Below are 20,438 nucleotides of genomic sequence, written 5' to 3'. Positions count from 1 at the left end.
TTGAAGTTATGAAAAATATTACAAATTTGCGAGTATATTATAACGGTGAAGTTATACCAAACACACATGAAGGAGTGACTTTTGTTTGTGAATGTCCGTTGTCATTTGCTATTCCATGTACCATGAGCTTTGTCGAGTTGCAAAATGGGCTTTGTAATAACATTCAAAGCCATATTTTGAAAAGGGTGAGCAACCTTTTATACAGAAATTTTGTGCAAGTATTGTAGCATTTAGACACTGCAAGCCGCTGGTGCAAGTTGATGGCACGCACCTGTATGAAAATATAAAGGTGCACTTCTGGTAGCGGTTGCACAAGACAGGAATCAAAACATTGTGCCTATTGCTTTTGCCATAGTCGAGGGTGAGACAGCAGACGCATGAGAGTTTTTCCTAACGAATTTGCGGAGATATGTTGTTACCATTAATGGTGTGGGTATTATTTTTGACCGCCATACCTCCATCGATGCTGCAATAGCTCGCAGTAACGGTGCATGGTCACCACCAAGGGCGTAGCACATGTACTGCATCAGGCGCATCGGCTCCAACTTCTTAAGGAGGTTCAAGACTCCATATTTGCATAAACTCGTGGTGAACACAAGTATATCAACTCGCTATTATGGTTCTATTCATAGTAAATTTGTGACATCTGCTTATGACTAAATGGTTTGTTCAACAGGCTATTCTAGAACGGAGAAGGAGTACAACAAAAACTACCAAAGGCTTAAAGAGCGGGATGAGGCATATACTCAATGGTGCGATGAGATCGGTGTTGAGAGATGGGTGTTGGCATTCGATGGTGGTCATCGTTGGGAACATATGACGACAAACTTGGTAGAGTGCATAAATTCTGTCCTGAATGGGGCACGCAACCTTCCTGTGACTGCCTTGGTCCAGTCAACTTTCTATCGGCTGAATGAGTTGTTCACTCGAAAGAGTACCGAGGCTCATGAGCGTCTTCGCAACGGATTTACGTATTCAGAGTTCGCAACGAAGAGGGTTGAAGATGGAAGTCAATAATCTCCTCGCCTAGCTGCACTGTGTTATAGCGGTCAAATGTCCATCTGTTAACCCATTGACTGTAAATCTGTCCCCAGTCATGGTTCTGTGCTCCTGTCAGCCGCTTGCAGTGATCACGACCAAGGTTGAACGCGGGGCCTGGTGGTAGCTGCTGCATCCCGAACTGTCGTCTGACCCGATCTGTCGCGTGCCATTCTATGCACTCGAATGACACTAGAGGCGACTGGGTGGAGCTCATAATCATATGGGAAGCGAGGCCATCCGGAATCTCCACTCCCATATATGGCCGCCATATAAACTGCATAATAGTTACCAAGAGGTCGATTAGAAAAACTATTCTCCTGAATAAAAACATTGGACATTAATGGTACAACTTACGTCGTCAACTCCCATGTCGTCGAGACCTCGCCTAAAATGCGCAGTAGGCCGCCGTATATATCTCGTATGTCGGCGCCAATGACTCCACCTAACGAAAACATAATAACATTATTAATAAGAAGAACAAAATAATAATAATAATAATAATAATAATAATAATAATAATAATAATAATAATAATAATAATAATAATAATAATAATAACAATATGAATAAGCTTAATAATAATAATAACAATAACAACAACGCTAAAAGCCAATACCATCGCGCTAGTGGAACACCAATATTGCTGAGTTGATCGCGGGGTATAGGTGCCAGGAACGGCATACGCTCCCACGCCCAAACAAAAAGCAATATCAGTGGGCCATCCATTTTCTTGCAGTTGAATCGTGAGGCACGACACAATGATCTGTATAGGTGTGCCAGACTGGCTGCTCCCCAACTATACCCTGAAATCCGGTGGAAATCCCTAAGTAGCGGTAGAAATTTCGAGTTCAATGAAACGGTCGACTTATCCAGAAACATAATTGTACCGAGCACGCAGAAAATGTGCGCTCGGACGTACCGCTCGAGAGACTCCTGAGTATCACACGGCTCGGTGTCTCTGCACCGCCGAACCTAAGCAATATTAACCTTTCCCAACACGTGATCGTCCGGACCGGACTCCCGACCAAAACACGCGATGTAGTTCTCCACCAAAAACTGGTGGCTGCTATCTGATCTGTCCGTAACAGCCTTCCCATTAATCGGGAGACCAAGAATATGGCTTACATCTTCTAGCGTCACCGTCACTTCACCGACCGGAAGATGAAACGTGTGAGTCTCCGGCCTCCAGCGTTTCACTAAAGCACTCAGTAGTGCAGAATGACCTCTCATTTCACTTACTCGCGAAACGTGTTGAAAACCAGTCAATGTCAATGTCACTGCAGCTACCTCGTTTAATGTATCTGGCGGATCCAGTTTTCTGGACAACAAATTTCTGATAGCCTAAAAAAATGATAATTATTAAATTCTAAATAATATCGGTTAAAACATAATAATAATAAATTATAAAAAAATCACGAATATTTATCTATTACTTATTAAACAGTATTATTAATTATTAAAAACTAATAATAATGTATTTTCACTATCATAATCAGTATTATAAAATAATCATAATAACATTCTAATTATAATAATAGTTATCCAAATATAACAATAATAACAATAATAATAACCATTTATTATAATAACTATAACCTACACGGTTTGTTATTAACATACAGTATTAATTATTATTACAAAATATTACTGAAAAAAACCATTTATTATAATATCTATAATAATTTTTTTTCTACGTAAACATTATTAACAAAACTGTTTACTGTTGACAGTATTATTATTATTATTATTATTATTATTGTCATAAAAAAATAATAAATCACTAAAAAATAATAATAAATTTTTAGACATTATTCTTATTAAAAATTATTAATAAATTATTTTCATTAACAGATCCACTAAATAATAATAATAATAATAATAACAACAACAACGTTACTAACAATAAAGAGATTAATTTGCTTATTAATAATAATAATAACAATAATAATAATAATAATAATAATAATAATAAATTTAAAACGTAACACAAAATTAATAATAACATAATATTAATTATAACAATATTGATTAATATTACTAATTACAACACAAATAAATAAAATTCAAATAAATTTATATATTTATTGTTAAATATTAAAAAAAATTACTTACAAACTGGGGATGATCCAAATACTCAATAATATAATTTTTTGGTTTGGTATAGTCACGCACCATTTTTTTTTTTCTATACCATGTAGTTCTTCTTCTTCATCAAGCTCTTTCACAGTTTTTCACTCTCCCTCAACTAGTTTTGCTTCAGTAACTATGCTTCTACTTCAATCTGCGTTTCTCACTTATAAGGACCCAGCTGAACCCCCTCCCAGAACACGTGGCATGCATGCAGCTAGGGAGCCTGCAAAACGCAACCTGCGTTTTGCTCAGTTCGAAGTTGGTCAAGCCTTGGTCCTATCGGCATGCAGGGCACGTTTCAATTTCTTGCTCCCTTCCCTCGCCGCAGCCTGCGTTTTGCAGGGCCTACAATTTTCTGTTTCCAATGCCTGCAAAACGTTACCTGCGTTTTGCAGGTCTCTGATCTTCACAGGTCCACATTTATGGACATCACACCATGCATCCATTTATCTGCACTTCACCATTGTGTTATCCATTTAGAAATTAATTTCTGTAATATTTGATTTCAAACACATTTTCATTATGTTGTAATTATATTCTAGATATGGACAATATATGAAGTGACAATCATTTTTAGGGATGGCAACGGGTTTCATGGGGCGGGCTTCATGGGGCGGGCCGCCCCCGCTCTTCGCCTCCAAAAAATTCCCCGTCTCCGTCTCGTCTTCGCGACGGATAACGGAGACCTGGTACCCACCGGATATTTGGATATTTGTGGATATTCACATATTTGAAAGAAAAAAAACAGAATCAATAAAAGTTTCAAAAACAGTTTAAAGTAAATTTAGTATATGTCCCAAATTTATAAATTCAAACTCTAAATCAAATTTTACAGCAACAAAATCTAACTACGAATTTAAATTTATCAATTAACAGAATCAAAACCATAATCCTAAACCCATAAATCAAATCCTAAACCAATTTCATCAATGAAAAATCAAAATAAATCAGTATATATTCCAATTTTACAAATCCAAACCCTAAATCAAATTTTACACAATAGAATCTAACTATGAACTCAAAATTATCAATTAACAGAATCAAAACCATAATCCTAAACCCATAAAAAAATCCTAATACCAATTTCATCAATAAAAATTCAAAATATATATCAAAACCAATTTCATCAAACAACAGAAACCAGCTATGGAGCAGAATCGTCATCGTCTTTGCTGAGTAGAGGCATCGTGTTGAAGAGGCGTTGTTGGAGCAGAGTTGTTGATGTCACAGATCTGAGGCGTCGCACAGAGCATAGGCGGAGGCGACGACGAAGCTGTGAGCAGCGAGCGACGCAATGAGAGGAAGAAGGTGAGCGGCGATGAAGGAAGGTAAGGAACGACGACGTGAGGGGTTGAGAGGAAAAACGCCGACGATGCGGTGAGAAGGAAGAAAGACTGAAGGAGGCGGTGACTAGTGAGATTTTGAGTGAGAGAGAAAGGCTCCTGTAAAAGAGCATGAGAGAGCGCAGAGAGAAGAGAGTCAAGTGAGTGAGTGACGATGGTGTGATTGTGAATTAGGGTTTTAATATTATATATATAGGGTTAATTTTGTAATTTTATATATATAGTTATTAAACGAGTATCTCTATCCCCGTCCCGCTCCGTTTATTATACGGGTATCCGTACCCGTTTTCCATAGAAAAAATACTCCTCAAACCTATTTCCTAGCAGGTAAATTGCCGCGAATATCCACTCCGCCGAAAAAAATTACCATCCTAAACCTTTTACGCCTAACATGTCATTGAGCATAAACTAAAAGTTGTCTTGCGCAAGTATTTGTCATGTTAGCATTTTATTTAAATGATGTTAATCCTAATAAGAGTGTAAATAAACCATATGTAAAATGTTGGAAATAAAATTAATACAAATTAAACATTAATAAAATTTTATATATGGATGAAGGTTATTGCTCTTATATGTTGATTAAAAAATAAAAAAGTATTAGTAATTGATAATTTTTAGCCAATAAAATAGCTAACAATTCATAATAAAATAAAACATTTAAAATTAGAAATGTGGAGTTGAGCTAAAAAATTAACTAGGAGTAAAATTAATTCAAGTTAACTAGTTAAAAGCAGGTTCATTATAAAACAAAAAATAAACAGTCACCTATTATCTTAATTTTTTAATTTTTAAATTAAAAATAAAAGAAAAATTGACTTAGTTGACTTATATTGTAATTAATTCTGTATTAAAATTTAATGTTTAAAATATTAAATTTAGAATTTAGGATAATCAGTAATAAGTGGCTGACAAGAGCAAAAGATAGTCGTTGGAGGATTGCCAGCAACCAAAATAATAGCTAGCAGTAAAACGATAACTAATAATAAAAGTAAAAGTAGGTGGCTTGTGATAATAAATGAAATTAAAATGTGTTGCGAGAAAAAAAAAACAGATAAAAATAATTAAAAAAATAATTTCAAAAAAATTGGGAATGAACATTGGAATTTTTTAGATTATTGGCTAATATTGGTTAACTTTTTATTGGTTATCTATAATAGTTGTTAAAAAATTGATTTAAGAAGACTTTTTAGGGTAAGTAACCAACTAAAATTTAGACAACATTAGTCAACAATCTAAAAAAGTCTGGATTTGAATTCTTTTAATTTTGAATTTTATTTTTAAAAAAAAAGTGTGATTTCTTATCATTTATTTTATAGGTGAGACCAAGAGAAATTAATATGAGAACAAAATTATTTAAAAATGAGATATCACACTTTATTCTCTAAAATAAAAATTCAAAATTTAAAGAATCAAAATTCAAAAAGTTCAATACCTATTTATATTTTTTAAAATTATTTATAACTTTTTTTACTTTTATTCTTCTCTCCACAACATAATTTCACATATCACGGTACCACCACAAGCCACACACCTCTGCCACTAGTCACCGTCGCTGCAATCAACTGCCAGCAATTTTTTTTAGAGATTATCGGCTACTTATCACTACTGATTATTTTAAACTTTAAATATTAACTCTTAAATTTTAAATTTTAATTTTTATATTCTAAATCTTAAACATTAAACTCTAAACTATAAATTATAAATTATGAATTTTAAATTTTAATTCTAAATTTTAAATTTTTTATTTAAATTTTTGATATTTTTATTACTTTTGAATTTTTTTAATTATAAATTATTGATTATGTTGTTGATTGAAATTATCGGTGTTTCATGAAGGGACCTTAGCGCTAATTCGAAATGAATTATATTATAATATGAAGAATGTTAGGGGTTATCAAAATTTAATTATCAATATTTAAAAATACAGAATAAAATATATTATATTAAATTATTAAACTAAAAAAATTTATTTAATGATTAAGTGATAATAAAAAATAATAAATTCTGATGACCTTTTAATATTTTTTATTTAATAATTTATTATTATTTTTTTATCATTGTTAATTTTATTTAAATAAAAAATATTATGTACATATTAAAAATTAATTATTAAATTAATTATTATATTTATGTATATATATTATATAATTTATTTTAATTTTAATATATAAATAATTAATGTAACAACTAATCTTTTATATATATATATATCATAAAATGGTTGTATTTCAATTGGATCATTATTATATGATCCCTTAATAATACTTTGCTTCCCTTAATAATATTTATTTATTTATTTATTTATTTATTTATTTATTTATTTTTGAAATCACATCTTGATCTATCTACTCCACTATCGTCGCCAACTCACAAATCACCATAGCAATTTTATAGGTTTCAGGATCAAAACTCCACTTAGATTGATCTTAATCAAGTTATTGCACGTAGTGCATCTGAGCTGTGTTATTATTTGTTTATTGTTTGTCTCCATTTTTGACAATAAATACATGTATGGGTGAATGCAGATCGAATTAGATATAGTCAAAATTTTAATTTGATCTGCATTAAAATCATCAGATCGGATTGGATTTAATATCAGCAATTTTTAAGTTTAGATCTGATTTGATTTGCACATTTGTGGATCGGATCAGTTATCGAATATATATATCTGCAAAACACAAAAATATTTTTAAAATTTTATTTTTATTAAAAATATTAATAAAATTATTTTTTATTTTTTTAAATATATTTACTCTTATAATAATATTAAACATACTTTTCTTAAATTATAAATTAAAATAATACAAACATATAAGATAATTATTAGTTGAAATAAAACTTAAAAAGAACATTTACTTATTTATTTCTTTATTTTTACGGATACGCAAAAATGAGATCGGATATGCAGATATCTACACAAAATTTACAATTCGATCCTAGTAATATATATATGCAGATTGGATCCAATAATCCGATCCGATAACCTTACAGATCGGATTCATATCCGCAATTTTAGGGCTTCATAATTTCACAAATGAGGGTATTTGCCAAAGGAAAACATTTGATAGACAAGAGATGATGGTGTTGAAGTATCATACGTCAACACTAGTAGGCAGCGAATAAAGTATCAAATCTTTCTATTTAATAAATTTTAATGTGTTTTTTGTTACTGTTCTATTTTAATGTGTTATTTTATCTTTGTCTTTAGATGCGATTGTGGAATATATGTGATGAAATAGTTGAAGATAATTGAACCGAAAAAGATCAAAAAAAAAATATTTATGAAAGAATTGAAAACAGGTAACTATCTTTAAAAATGAATATATAACTCTCTATTACTAAATTAGCAAAATTTAATAAAGAAAGAAATTTCTTTAAACTGTAGGAACAAGTTGATCATTTTAGAGTCGAATATGCTTCACTACTCATTCTATTTGACGAAATAAATCAACTTAGAGATAGATCTATTCAAGAATCTGAAGCCATTAGACTATTCATGCCATATGTTGCATTATTAAGTTCTTATTGTATATTGAAATCAGGGGATATTAATAATAAATAGTTTGAATATTGTAAATTGTAAAAAAAATTTATATTAGTTGTGTACTAAATTATCTGTACAATGCATAGTTCAAACAAACACATAGTTTATATCTTTGTAAATATTCAATTTAATCTTTTTATAAATTTTTTTTTTAAATTTTAAATTTCTATAAACCTGTCTATACTGTAATAAAAATACTGTTAATCTGAATGAATTCATATTAAAAAAATTGCATGAAAAAAAAGAATAAATTCTACAATACACCAAAATTCTTTTTATTTATACACCGAAAACTATTCAAATAAACACCAAAAAATTTAAAAAAATCAATTTCATCAGAAAATATAAAAATTCTAAGTTGAATTTTTATAATATTTAAGTATTAAATTATTTGTGTACTGTATATTTAAAATAAATAAATTCCATCAAATAATTGAATAAACTAATTTAAAAACAACCAGCAACATGATAAAATAGAATAAAATAATAAAATATAAAAACTAAATATCATTTTCATAAAAAAAAAAATGTTACGTAGATTATACTGAATTGTGTTAAAGAATTCAAAAAACACGAAAAAATCTATATATTAACAAAACTATTAATGATTGGAATTTGATTGCATCACTGAACCACGATAAAAAATAGTTTAACTGCAAAAAGTAAATCATATATTAACAAAGCTATTAACTTGCACAAATTCAATTTTTTCTATTTAAAGAGCATCACTTTTACCTCACTTAGAGTTTTCTTTTTCTTTTTCTTTTTCTTTAAAATATTTGCTATCTGCTTTTCTGTGTTTGATCCCAATCTATTTTTCAAGCGTCCTTCTATTCTCACCCGTGGAGAACTTTGAAACTCGTTAATATCTTCTAACAAAGCGTCTTCGTGAGATAACGCACATTTTTCTTTACTTTTTGCTTTGTATTATTCTTGCATCTCAACTATAGCATTATCAAAAGCGCGATGCAAAATTACAGTCAACCCCTCAGATTCTGATGCAAATTCACAAATATTTTATGACTGAAATACCAAATCATTAAATCTCTTACTTCTTGTCTCCAATAGAGGCTCGTCGTGACTGCTCTTGATATGTGTGTGCCTCCTCTTTACGTTCTTACTCTATTGTTTTAATATATATCTTGGCGATATTTTATTTACTCGCTCAAAACATAACACGCTTAGAGAATGACGACACAATATCCCTCTTGTCTCGAATAATAAGCATTGTCATTTAACTTTAGATGATATCCCATCGTATATAACCACAAACCTAGAGCAGATTGCGTTGATCTTGTGATGCAATTCACCTTTTCTCTAAATTGTGCTTGGGCTTCCTTGAACTTATTGTGAGTATGCACATGCTGAAATTGAGCTTCTATTGGAGATTTTACTGCATACAGTATGATAGTATGAAAATCTACAGCATCCAATTTTTGCTCTCTCTCTCTATATCTCTGCTCTCTACTTCCTAAGCAAGTATCATACTGTTTGATGAATTGGATAAGTGGGCCGTTGCTCGTAATAAACATGTTAAAAAAAGTATGCATGCTCTTGCACTTTTGTGTGCTTCTCATTCTAGCTCAAAAGTAGTGATTGAGATAAACTGGACTCTATAAATGATGATTTTTAAAAAGTTCAAAAAAATTAGAAAATACCTAAATCAGAACTAAAATACACTGAAAGATATACATTTTCACACCTCTAATGTACAAGCAAAACAAAAAAATATCCATCCACTAAAAGTAACAAAATCAGTTAATCATAATAAAAATACCATTATCTGAAAGTCACTTATTGTCTCCAACACCATACTTCATTAGAAAATCAGTCCAATTCGTATCAAATAATTTTTTTGTAAAAGAGTTTCAAACAACATGACTCATTTCGTATTCAATTTTTTGTGTCGCTTGTAACCAATTAATTTATTTGGGATCTTTTCATGATATGCTAAATACACCACTAGGGAATTGTTATGGGCATACAAGCCTCAATAGCCCTTTGCATCGATGCGCATTGATTGGTAAGAATGTCTTTTGGAGCATTTTCTTCCATGCAACGAAGCCAACATTCAAATAACCATTTGAATGATTGAATATTCTCGTTTTTCATCAAAGCATATCCCAAAAGTGTTGACTGACCATGGTGATTCACTCCAATAAAAGAACAAAAAACTAGATTATACATGAATACAACGACACAGAAACAAATCATATATACACAAAAAAACTATGAATATACACTGAAAGCGTTTCAAAATACACATAAACCAGAACATCATATTACCTGTTTGTATTATAAGTGGTATCGAATGAAATAACATCTCCAAAATACTCACAGGCAGCCCTCCTTCTTGCGACAGCCCAAAACGCAATCTTACTTGGCTGATCAACCTCAAGTTCAAGCTCGAAAAAGAAATTATGATTCTTCTCTTTCATTTTTAATAAGTATTTCTCAAATTCTTTTGCATCCTCTAGTTTCGAAACATTCTGCACTTCTCTTGTGATGTAATTTTTCACATCTTTTTCAATAAAACTTAATTCACATTGACCCCCTGCAGCTGTGACAAATGATTGATATGTTTTGCCCTAATTCTGGTTTTCTCGTTATTCTTCGATCTATTGTACGTCGTATAGACATACTTAATTGCTTGTGTTGTTTAAGTATCTCTACTTGATATGGACAGCACGAATGTGAATAATGCAACACAATCTTTGAAATGATCCAAACACCAACGTCCTTCAATATATGCATATAAATTCTTGCAGGATAATTTAATTCAGCTGAGGAATTTGTCTTCTCAGTTGGAGATATGTTCAATTTTCATTTCTCCTCTTTGGTACATGTAATCAGTTGGTTCTTAATTTTATTTTCCTTCTTATTTGTGTTTCGAATTTTCGTAAAAAAAAAACCTGCAAGTTTAAAATAATTTTTGTAGAATTTTTTAACTTCTTCAAGTGTGTTAAAAGTCATCCCAACTTTTAGAACATGTTGCTCATCAACATCATACAAAAACTGAAAATATACCAAAATCGTTCTAAGATAAACCATATTAGAATCTAAAATACACCGAAACTTTGAACAAAACAGATTTATTAAAATAATAAAATCAAATTCAGAACTCGTACATTACATTCAAATTCAAACCATCAACCATGAACAACAATTTTTACAAACTAAAACAAAATTATTCAATTACAGAATCATAAACTACTAACAAACTACATTAACTAGATTCAAACTACACCTCACCACTTGATTCGATTCAAAATAATAATACAATTCGCCCTGGTTCAATTGAAAGTTTGGACCTAAAAATACACCGAAAGATTACCAAAATACACTAATCTATAATCGAAATACACCGAAACGAGAATAGAACAGATTCATCACAATAATAATTCAAATTCAGAACTCCTACATTACATTCAATTCAAACCATCAACCATGAACAACAATTTTCATAGACAAAAATAATATTATTCACCTACAGAATTATAAACTATTAACGAGCTTTATTAACTAGAATCGAACCACACCTCAGCCACTTGATTCGATTCAAAACAATAATTCATTTCTCTCTAGTTCAATTGACAATCTGAATTTGAATCATTCATTATCTTCGACAATAAAATACTTGTTCAAATTTGATTTCAAAAACTTTGATCCAAATTAAATCTTCTAATCAGATAAAAGAGCATTGAACTTGAACAAAAAGAATGTAGAGAACATAGAGAAAGAAGAGAAACATAGGAAATGCAGAGATAGAACAGAACATAAAGACATAAAAAACGCTGAAAAAATTTGAAAAAGGAAATGAAATCCGTATAAAAAAGGCAGTTATATATATATATATATATATATATATATATATATATATATATATATATATATATATTCGCGCATTAAATCAAAAATTTATTAGAGGTAATGGCGCATGAAGGTGAATTAGGTCAAAATTATTTGATTAGACTTAATTGATTAAATGACTTGAATGTAGAGATCAATTATTATTAATTTGAATATTTTTGTCACATATATATCAAAGATATTTTTGTTTTTAATAAATTTTAAAATTTAATAATTTAAAGACATTTTTTTTGTGTTTATTCTTTCGTAAACAATTAAACAAGTATTATTTGACCAAGTAATAGGAACGTTTCCTTAGTCAGTCAACTCAGAAAATTCAGTCATCCATTTGTCGATATCTAATCCACTTCTGAACTATTTATGTTAAGATAGCTCTATACGATACATACTAATTTAGATTGTTGTAATAATTAATTTATTAATTAATTTAAATAATATTAAAATTTTAAATTTTATTTTATTTAGGTAAAAATTTATTAATTAATAATAAATTTTTAAATAAAATTTTAATCTACATTAAATTAATTTTTAACAGGTCAAATTAAAAGGATTCCTATAAACAACCAAATAAAAAAAAGACTATAGACGACACAACAACAAAGATACACGATACGAAACGATTTGCCATATTAACAAGACTTATATTTTAACATATATAGTTTTTAATAATTCTTAAAAAAAAAGTCTTTCTTTTATATTTGCGCAAAAATAAAAAACTATGATGACTTACCTAGGGAGAAACGTTCAAACGTAATCATACACGATACGAAACAATGCCATATTAACAAGACTTATATTTTAACATATATAGTTTTTAATAATTCTAAAAAAGGTATTTTTTTAAGGTGAATTTTATCATATTTATAGTATGGTGTCTAATTTTTGCCTAATTTACTTAATATAGTAAATTTTGAATATTTAATAATTTTTTTTATATTTTTAAAATTAAATATTAATTTTTAACCCTTTTAAAAAATCAGACAAACATTTATAAGCACTGTAACAATCACCTCTCTTTAATTATATTTACGCAAAAATGAAAAACTATGATGACTTACCTAGGAAGAAACGTTCAAACGTAATCTGGACGTCAATAAATACATTTAATGTTCTTGTAATAATTAAGTGCAGTATGAGTAAATAGTTTAATTAAATATTTTTTAAAAATATAATTTAAATAATAAATGATTATATTAAAAATAATTTATAAATAAATTATTTTGTATTTGGATTTTTAGTTTTAAAAGTATTTATTTTATAAAAATACGATAAAAAATAATAGTATTATGAGAAAAATTATTTTTCTAATTTTTTTATAAATTCTTAAATAACTTCTTAAAAAACTGCAATTTGATTTTGAAAATTACACCAGACATTAATACTATTACTTTTCATAAGTCAAAAACTAAAAAAAAAAATCACTTTTAAAACTTTTCAAACGAACCCTTAGTAAAGTACTAATAAAAAGCAATACTAATTTTATTCGAAAATATTAATTCCAATCCGATCCAATCTAACTTATTTATTCGTATCTTTAGTATATTACAGTATATAATTAAAAATTATTATATATGTATAATAAAATTAATGAAAGATCAAACTCCATTTTTTCTTTTTATAAATTTAACACAAATTTTATTATTTTAATTTTAATATAAACGTAATTTTATATTTTCTACTTTATTAGTATATTAGTTATAAAATATAAAATAATTAAATATTATATTTAATTTAAAAAAATTTATTTGTGATGAGTAGGATGAATATAAAAGTTTAAAATGCGAATAGAATTGAGGTTAAAATATTCTCAACTCATAAATAAGATAAAATTAAATTTTATAGAGAATTTAAATTCGCAAAGAGTGAAAGTGAAGTCTAAATCCTATTTTTTTTCTATTTATTACCAATTTTAAGTACTAATTTGTGCTAGTATGTAGATATAGTTATAGTATTTCCCTCCAGCCAATATATATTCTGATTGAAATTGGTCTCGGAAGTATTTAGAAGTGTTTTTGCTTTTCCAAATTTAGGAGTTAATAGAATAAAATTGTAGAGAATAGGTTGGAAACACGATATTGCTACCATCTTCTTATTTCGAGTTTTTAAAGTTTCGAGTTCGTCATTTTCAATAGTAGGAGATATTTTTGCAAGGACTCCAACATTCAAATTAGCAGGAGTCGCACGAAAAACTAAGTTAAAGATCATACTTTAGAGTACATATTTAGAATATATAATGCATATATTTTATGGTTGTGATGTCATAAACTTATTTTCTTATATTTTTTAGAGGCTATGAATAGTCTTTTAGATTAATTTGATCTAAGAAAATGAGTTGTTATTTTCACGTATTGTTTAATACTTTGTTGTGGTATTATATGTTTATATGATACTCTTAAATTTATATGTAGTTAACGTTATAACATTTTTTTTAATAGTAGAATAGTACTTATAATATAACAATTAAACTCATAAAGTTAAGTTATTATTAAATATTAGAATAAATTATGAGAAGTTAATTAGTATATCCTTCTTATAACATATTTTATAGAACTTGAGAGAACATCAAACAAAATCTTTACAAATTCTCTCGTATTTTTAAACTTAGTTCTTAGTATTGAGTTTGTAGAAATATTTCAGCAAAAAATTAGAAAGATATATTTTATAATAAAATTAGTGTTTTTGTTTGTAATAACATTTTGAGAATATAAATCTTTTGAAATTATAACGATTTTATCTTGACATTATAGATTATGGTAGAAAAGATTTATAAAATCAAATTACTTTTACAAAAAGGTCGTAGGGGATGAAAGTTTTCGTCAGCTAATAAGAAGAGACCAAGATCTTCGTAAATAAAAAAAATCAAATAATAAGTTTTTTTAGTTATTATTTTTATATGAAAGAGTTTAATTTTTTACTAATAATTTCTAACATTCATTATCTAAAATTTAAAAAATTTAATATATATACTTTTATATTTTAATTAGGTGTTAAATCTATTGTACAAATAAAAATATTTAATTTTTATGCTTGTTATTTAAAAATAATATTTTATACATATATATAATTAGATATTAATTAGTATTAAAAAAATTTTATTAATAGTTATAAAATTAATTTAAAATTAATTTTTTTGAAATAATTGAATCTTGATTCTAATTATTAACCACAACATTAGTATTTTCTCTAAATTATATGTAATAAATATTTGAAGAAAGAAAAATAAAAATATAAATTAAAAAGATAAACGATAATTTTAAAATTAAATAAAAAAATTAAAAAGATATAATAATAATAATAATAATAATAATATAATATAATAATAATAATAATAAATAATAATAATAATAATAATAATAATAATAATAATGTAGAATAAAAAGATAGAGATAGATAGAAAATAAAAGGGAAAAGAGAGAGAAATATAAAGAAGAAGCAATGAACTTTGTTAATTTTAAAAAAAACATATTTTATTCTGATTGTAATGAAAGAATATCTCATGATATTTTTTTTAGTGTCTAAACAGACAAAAAGAAAAACAAAGCAAAACACCTATCCTAAATCAATTATGATGATTTGCTGAAGATTCAGACCAAATAACATTATTAGAATAATTATTTCTAGCTCCATATCGAGCCATTCAATCCGCAGCTTTATTTGCTTTCCTACATATCCAATCGAATTGCAGATACCAAAATCCTGATAACAACTCCTGAATCTTGTTAACTAAATCAACAACTTCAAACTTGCATCTACTAGGAGAGTCATGCAAATTGCAAAAGGTGTAGAATGTCTAGATAATCCGTTTCACACACTATATATGTTTTTAAATCCGTAATCCCAAACTAAAACAAAACCCCTCGAAACCGCAAAAAGCTCACATTGGATGATAGATCAGAAAGGAAAACTACCAGAATTACCCGCAATCCAACCCCATTAAAATTTTTAATAAGATAATCAAATCCAACTAAATTTAAATCAATAAAAAAATTAGCATCACAATTAACTTTAAAGCTATTATTTACGGAGAGTTTTCAGCACAATCAATTCTTAAAGGTACTAAAAGAAGTACACAATCGGTTCTTATATTCATGACTGTGCTTTTGATGAGAACAACCACCTTGTAATTTGTCCAATAATTTTCTAACATTGAAAATATTATTGTATTTATGCTTCTACAACCACCATACTCCGATCCCAAAAAGAGCCTCATTATCAGACATAACCTTCCGAAACTAGACTTCAATAGAGATTCCTTCAACTGAGTCAATAACCCGAGAATCTAACATCAGCCACATAACTTTAAAATTTACATAGTCTTTAAGACAATGTTCTATTGTGTCTGGAGCCGTATTACATCTGTGGCACATAATCGAACTAGCTAGATGTTTCCTAAAACTGAAGGCCTCCATTGAGAGAGCGTTATGTAAATCAAAGCGCATAGTTAATTTGATCTTTTTTGGAAGATTCAAGTGATAAAGCCAGTTTCAGTTGCTATTTTTATTCCAATTTAATTTATTCTTTAACAACCGATGATAATCGTATCTCATACAGTCGCACTATACCTTTTTAATTTGTTAAATTAGTAATATAAAATAAAAATGATAAGTTATATATAAAATATTAAGATGTGAAGGGTAGAGAGAGAAGGAGAGAGATGTAGATAAGAGGATAGAAAAATAAAATTTATTAATTTTGGAGAAAAATATTTCATCTTAATATTAATGAGAGAATGTTATGTGATACATTTTGGTTGTTAAATTAATAATATAATATAGTTATATCTCAATTTTAATTTTAATTTTATTTTTATTTTAATTATAATTAAAAAATATTATGTTGTATATTTTGTTTGTTAAATTTATAATTAGTCATTGATAATAATATATAAGAGAGATAGAATAGGTGAAGAAATAAAAGAGATAGAGAAATGATCAAAAGAACAGAGGAGGATGAGAAAACTCTTTAATTTAAAAAAAAATGATTTTAATTGTAATAAAAAAATAATATGTTTCGTATTTTAGTACATTAGTTATATATATATATATATATATATGTTAAACCCCAAAGTAGTCTTTGAGATTCACGAAATGCACTGATTTGGTCTCTGACTTTTTAATTATATTATTTATGTTTTCAAGATTGAAAAAAATGCACCTATTTGGTCTCTTCCTGTTTTTCCGTCCAAACTGTTTTTCGGCGGCAGTGATGTGGCAATGCATTGTTATGCTGGAGTATCTAACGGTTACATAACATGGCAATTGAAAGTGTTTAACCCAATGTGATCACTGAACCTCTTTTTAACCCTAAATGCAGAAGTAGCACACCACTTCTTCTTTTTCCTTATTCGTTTTCTTCTCTGTTCGTTTTCACTCACTGTATGGGTACAAAAACCATTTGATTCGACCTTGTTTCTCTTCTGTTTTATCACCTATCTTTGGTTACCTACCAAAAACAAACTTCAATTTTCAAGTCCTCGAGAATTCTGAGCCATCTGGGTATTCTTACTTCTCTGAAAAATGTAACTTTTTTTCTTTTTTTTTTGTTGTTTTAATTCCAAATTCTTCAATGGCACAAGTTGTTGAAGAAAAAGAGAACTGCAGAACTCGCATGAGCGATTTCCTAAGAGATCTGCTAAAAAGGTTCATGTCTGTGAACCATCATCACCATCATGAGCTACAACAACAACATCACCATGGTGATGGAGATATAGAACAAGATATTGAGCTGAGTCTTGGTCTTTCAATGAACAGTCATTTTGGTGTGGACCCAACAGCGAAAAAGATCAAGAGAACAACATCAATACCCGAATTTTCATTCTCAAAACTTTTCATCAGAGATGAAGATAATAACACCAGCAATAATAATAATCAATATATTGGGGTTACTCTAATAACCTGCCAATGCCTTGCACAACGAATATGATAAAAACATGTTCCTTTCCAACGGAGACAGAGAAAGAGTGAAGGAAGAGGAAGGAGTTGCAGACGCTGAGGAGGTTAGAAGTAAGAAGAAAATGCTCTGAGAAACAACAGAGGAACATAAAGACCATGAGGGAAAAGAATAATCGTTCTTCTTCTTCTTTCTCTGAAGATATTGCTGCTTTTGTTGATGGAAACAATAGAAATCTGGTGGAGGCTGCTTTGAATGAATTTAGTAGTTTGGGAGAGAACGGTATCATTGAGTACTAGCGTGGTAATCTATTGTCACATCATTGCCGCCGAAAAACAGTTTGAACAGAAAAATGAGAAAAGATCAAATAGGTGCATTTTTTTCAATCTTTATGACATAAATAGTGCAATTTATATATATATATATATATATATATATATATATATATATATATAGAATAATAGATTTGTGTAGCTGTATATTTTGAACTCTAGTAACGAAGACTTGTTACACAAATAATCCACTTATTACTAGCTAGTTATTATAACTAAATTTCTCAAGAAGATTATTTCAAAGCTTTAAGCCCCTGTTTAACGACATTAAGAAAAGTCTTACGTTGGCTCTTGTTCTTCAAAACGACACCAAGCTCGATTCCTCCGTCGTTTTTTCCACTTTCAGCAATAGACAAACCCTTGAGGGACTGCACCATTTCCACCTTGCAAGGCTTTCCGAAACCCATGTCGTTCTCATAAACCTTAAACTTTGGTGACCCTCCCACAACCAACACTCTCCCCGACCCAAACATGTCTGAAAATCTCTCTTTCCAATTTTCCATGCCTCGAAACGGCTCCTTCTTCATGTCGTTTATAGCCCTATCTATGACCTTCACGGCGTTCACAAAACCACCTTCACCCTTGAGTTCACTTCTTCTCAGCGTTGCGTTGCACTGTGTTATGCAGTTTCCAAAGTACGTTTCCGGTACCGGGTACTCTAAACGTCCTCTACAATCCGCCGCGAAACAAAAATACTCTTCTTTCATGTTCTCTTCTTCTTCACACGCGCTATCTCTTGCTCTTGCTTTAACCAAGCTACTCCATGCGAAACCACACGCCACCACGAATTTGGATACATATTGCGGCGATTTTAATCCCTCTCTTTTCTTCAGTTGGTTCAGTGAGAAGATTTTCATTCTCTCAATGTCATCTTTATCAAGTACAATCGTTACCTTGACATGATCCTCTTCCATAGCAACGGTTGAATCGAAAGGTTGACTTTGATTGACTTTATTCTTCCAATTTTCCCTCTCTTGAAAATAATGTTTTATAAAAATGGCCTCAAGCTCGTTAGGATCCTTTAGTATTCCCCTATTGAAACATGGAGGTGTTGATTTCTCAAGAAATGTTAAATCAATTCCTCCGCGTGCACAAAGGGAAGACCAAAGCTTCATAAACTGACTGCAACACGCACCATCTATCATGTGATTGTAGGTAATGGCGATGCAAACACCACGGTTTGGAAAAACCGTGGCCTGCAGGGCCAAATTTGGAAAAACAAGTGTATCATGATGATGGATTATTTTGCAAGTCAATTTAGGAACAAGTTGATTCAATTTCTTTAGACTTCTAGGGTTGTTGCTGGAGAGATGGTTGAAATCCGATGAGGACTGGAAGACTGTGAAGGCCACGGAGTCCTCTTCAGTGCATCGGATAAAGGGTTTGTGTGGCGGTGGAGGACATAGGAGGTTACCGGCAAGAGGGAAGAAACGTTGAAGGGTGAGAGAGAGAGAGCGTTTGAGAGTTGGGAATGTAGTTTGGAGGAAATAGTGGGTGGAGTAAGGGAAGTTATAGAAGAATTGGCGTCTACCATAGATTGGACCTGCCAATGATATATCAAGAAATGTAAGGGGAAGACATGTGGCTTTGGGATTATTTGGTGCTACTTTGGATTCTTCAACTAGTTTATGCTCATCATCACTAAGTTTTTCCATTTCAGCATCCAAGCACGAATACTCAACCGGGTGTATATCTTCAAATTTATATAGTTGCGAGAAATTCTAGTACCTAACACTTTTATTAAAATTCAGTCAACATTTATCTAGTAAAAAAAAAATGAATAATTTTATATTATTGGATAAAATTTCACATCATTAAAAATATCAATAATAACTAATTAATAGTTACAAATTACAAAATTTTTTAGCCTCATAACACTCTTTTATAATTATTTATGCCTACAAACAGAATACTAAAGAATCATTAAAATTTATTATGTTTAATTATTATTTAGTCATTAATATTTAAAAATATAAAATAAAATATGTTATTAAATTATTAAATTAATAAAATTAAATTAAAAAAATTAAATTAATAATTAAATGATAGTCAATTCTAATAAATTTTAATATTCCTAATATTTTTCTTCAATAAATGAAGAGAATTGTATGAGGTATTTTACAGTAAATATAATTTTTTTTAAATTTTGTTTAATTAGTTATTATAGAGGTAACTTAATTTCTAATAACAAGTTATTTAAAAAAAATACTATACTTATGCACTACTTATCAACACTTATATAGGTTATTTTTAAAACAAATTTAGGGCGAAACTATTCATTAATTATTG

The 20,438-nt window shown here is 29.1% G+C and overlaps 2 protein-coding genes across 2 annotated transcripts; both read right to left on the bottom strand.

The window, feature by feature from the left end:
- Window positions 1-645: 645 nt before the first annotated feature.
- Window positions 646-4,659, bottom strand: LOC130943993 (serine/threonine-protein phosphatase 7 long form homolog). The gene is made up of 6 exons (XM_057872106.1): window positions 4,313-4,659; window positions 3,214-3,621; window positions 1,961-2,382; window positions 1,658-1,844; window positions 1,396-1,483; window positions 646-1,315 (listed from the first exon to the last, which is right to left on the bottom strand). The coding sequence occupies exons 3-6, from the start codon at window positions 2,136-2,138 to the stop codon at window positions 968-970; spliced, it is 801 nt and encodes a 266-aa protein (XP_057728089.1). The 5' UTR covers window positions 2,139-2,382; window positions 3,214-3,621; window positions 4,313-4,659; the 3' UTR covers window positions 646-967.
- A 13,595-nt stretch (window positions 4,660-18,254) lies between these two features.
- LOC130943625 (malonyl-coenzyme A:anthocyanin 3-O-glucoside-6''-O-malonyltransferase-like) lies at window positions 18,255-19,820 on the bottom strand. Its single transcript, XM_057871588.1, has one exon. It carries the CDS (start codon window positions 19,802-19,804, stop codon window positions 18,383-18,385), a length of 1,422 nt encoding a protein of 473 aa, XP_057727571.1. The 5' UTR covers window positions 19,805-19,820; the 3' UTR covers window positions 18,255-18,382.
- Window positions 19,821-20,438: the final 618 nt, after the last annotated feature.

Source organism: Arachis stenosperma, chromosome 8 (assembly GCF_014773155.1).
Source record: "Arachis stenosperma cultivar V10309 chromosome 8, arast.V10309.gnm1.PFL2, whole genome shotgun sequence".
Lineage (NCBI taxonomy): Eukaryota > Viridiplantae > Streptophyta > Magnoliopsida > Fabales > Fabaceae > Arachis > Arachis stenosperma.
The sequence above is the reverse complement of the archived record's forward strand: the minus strand, read 5'-3'. Positions and strand labels throughout refer to the sequence as shown.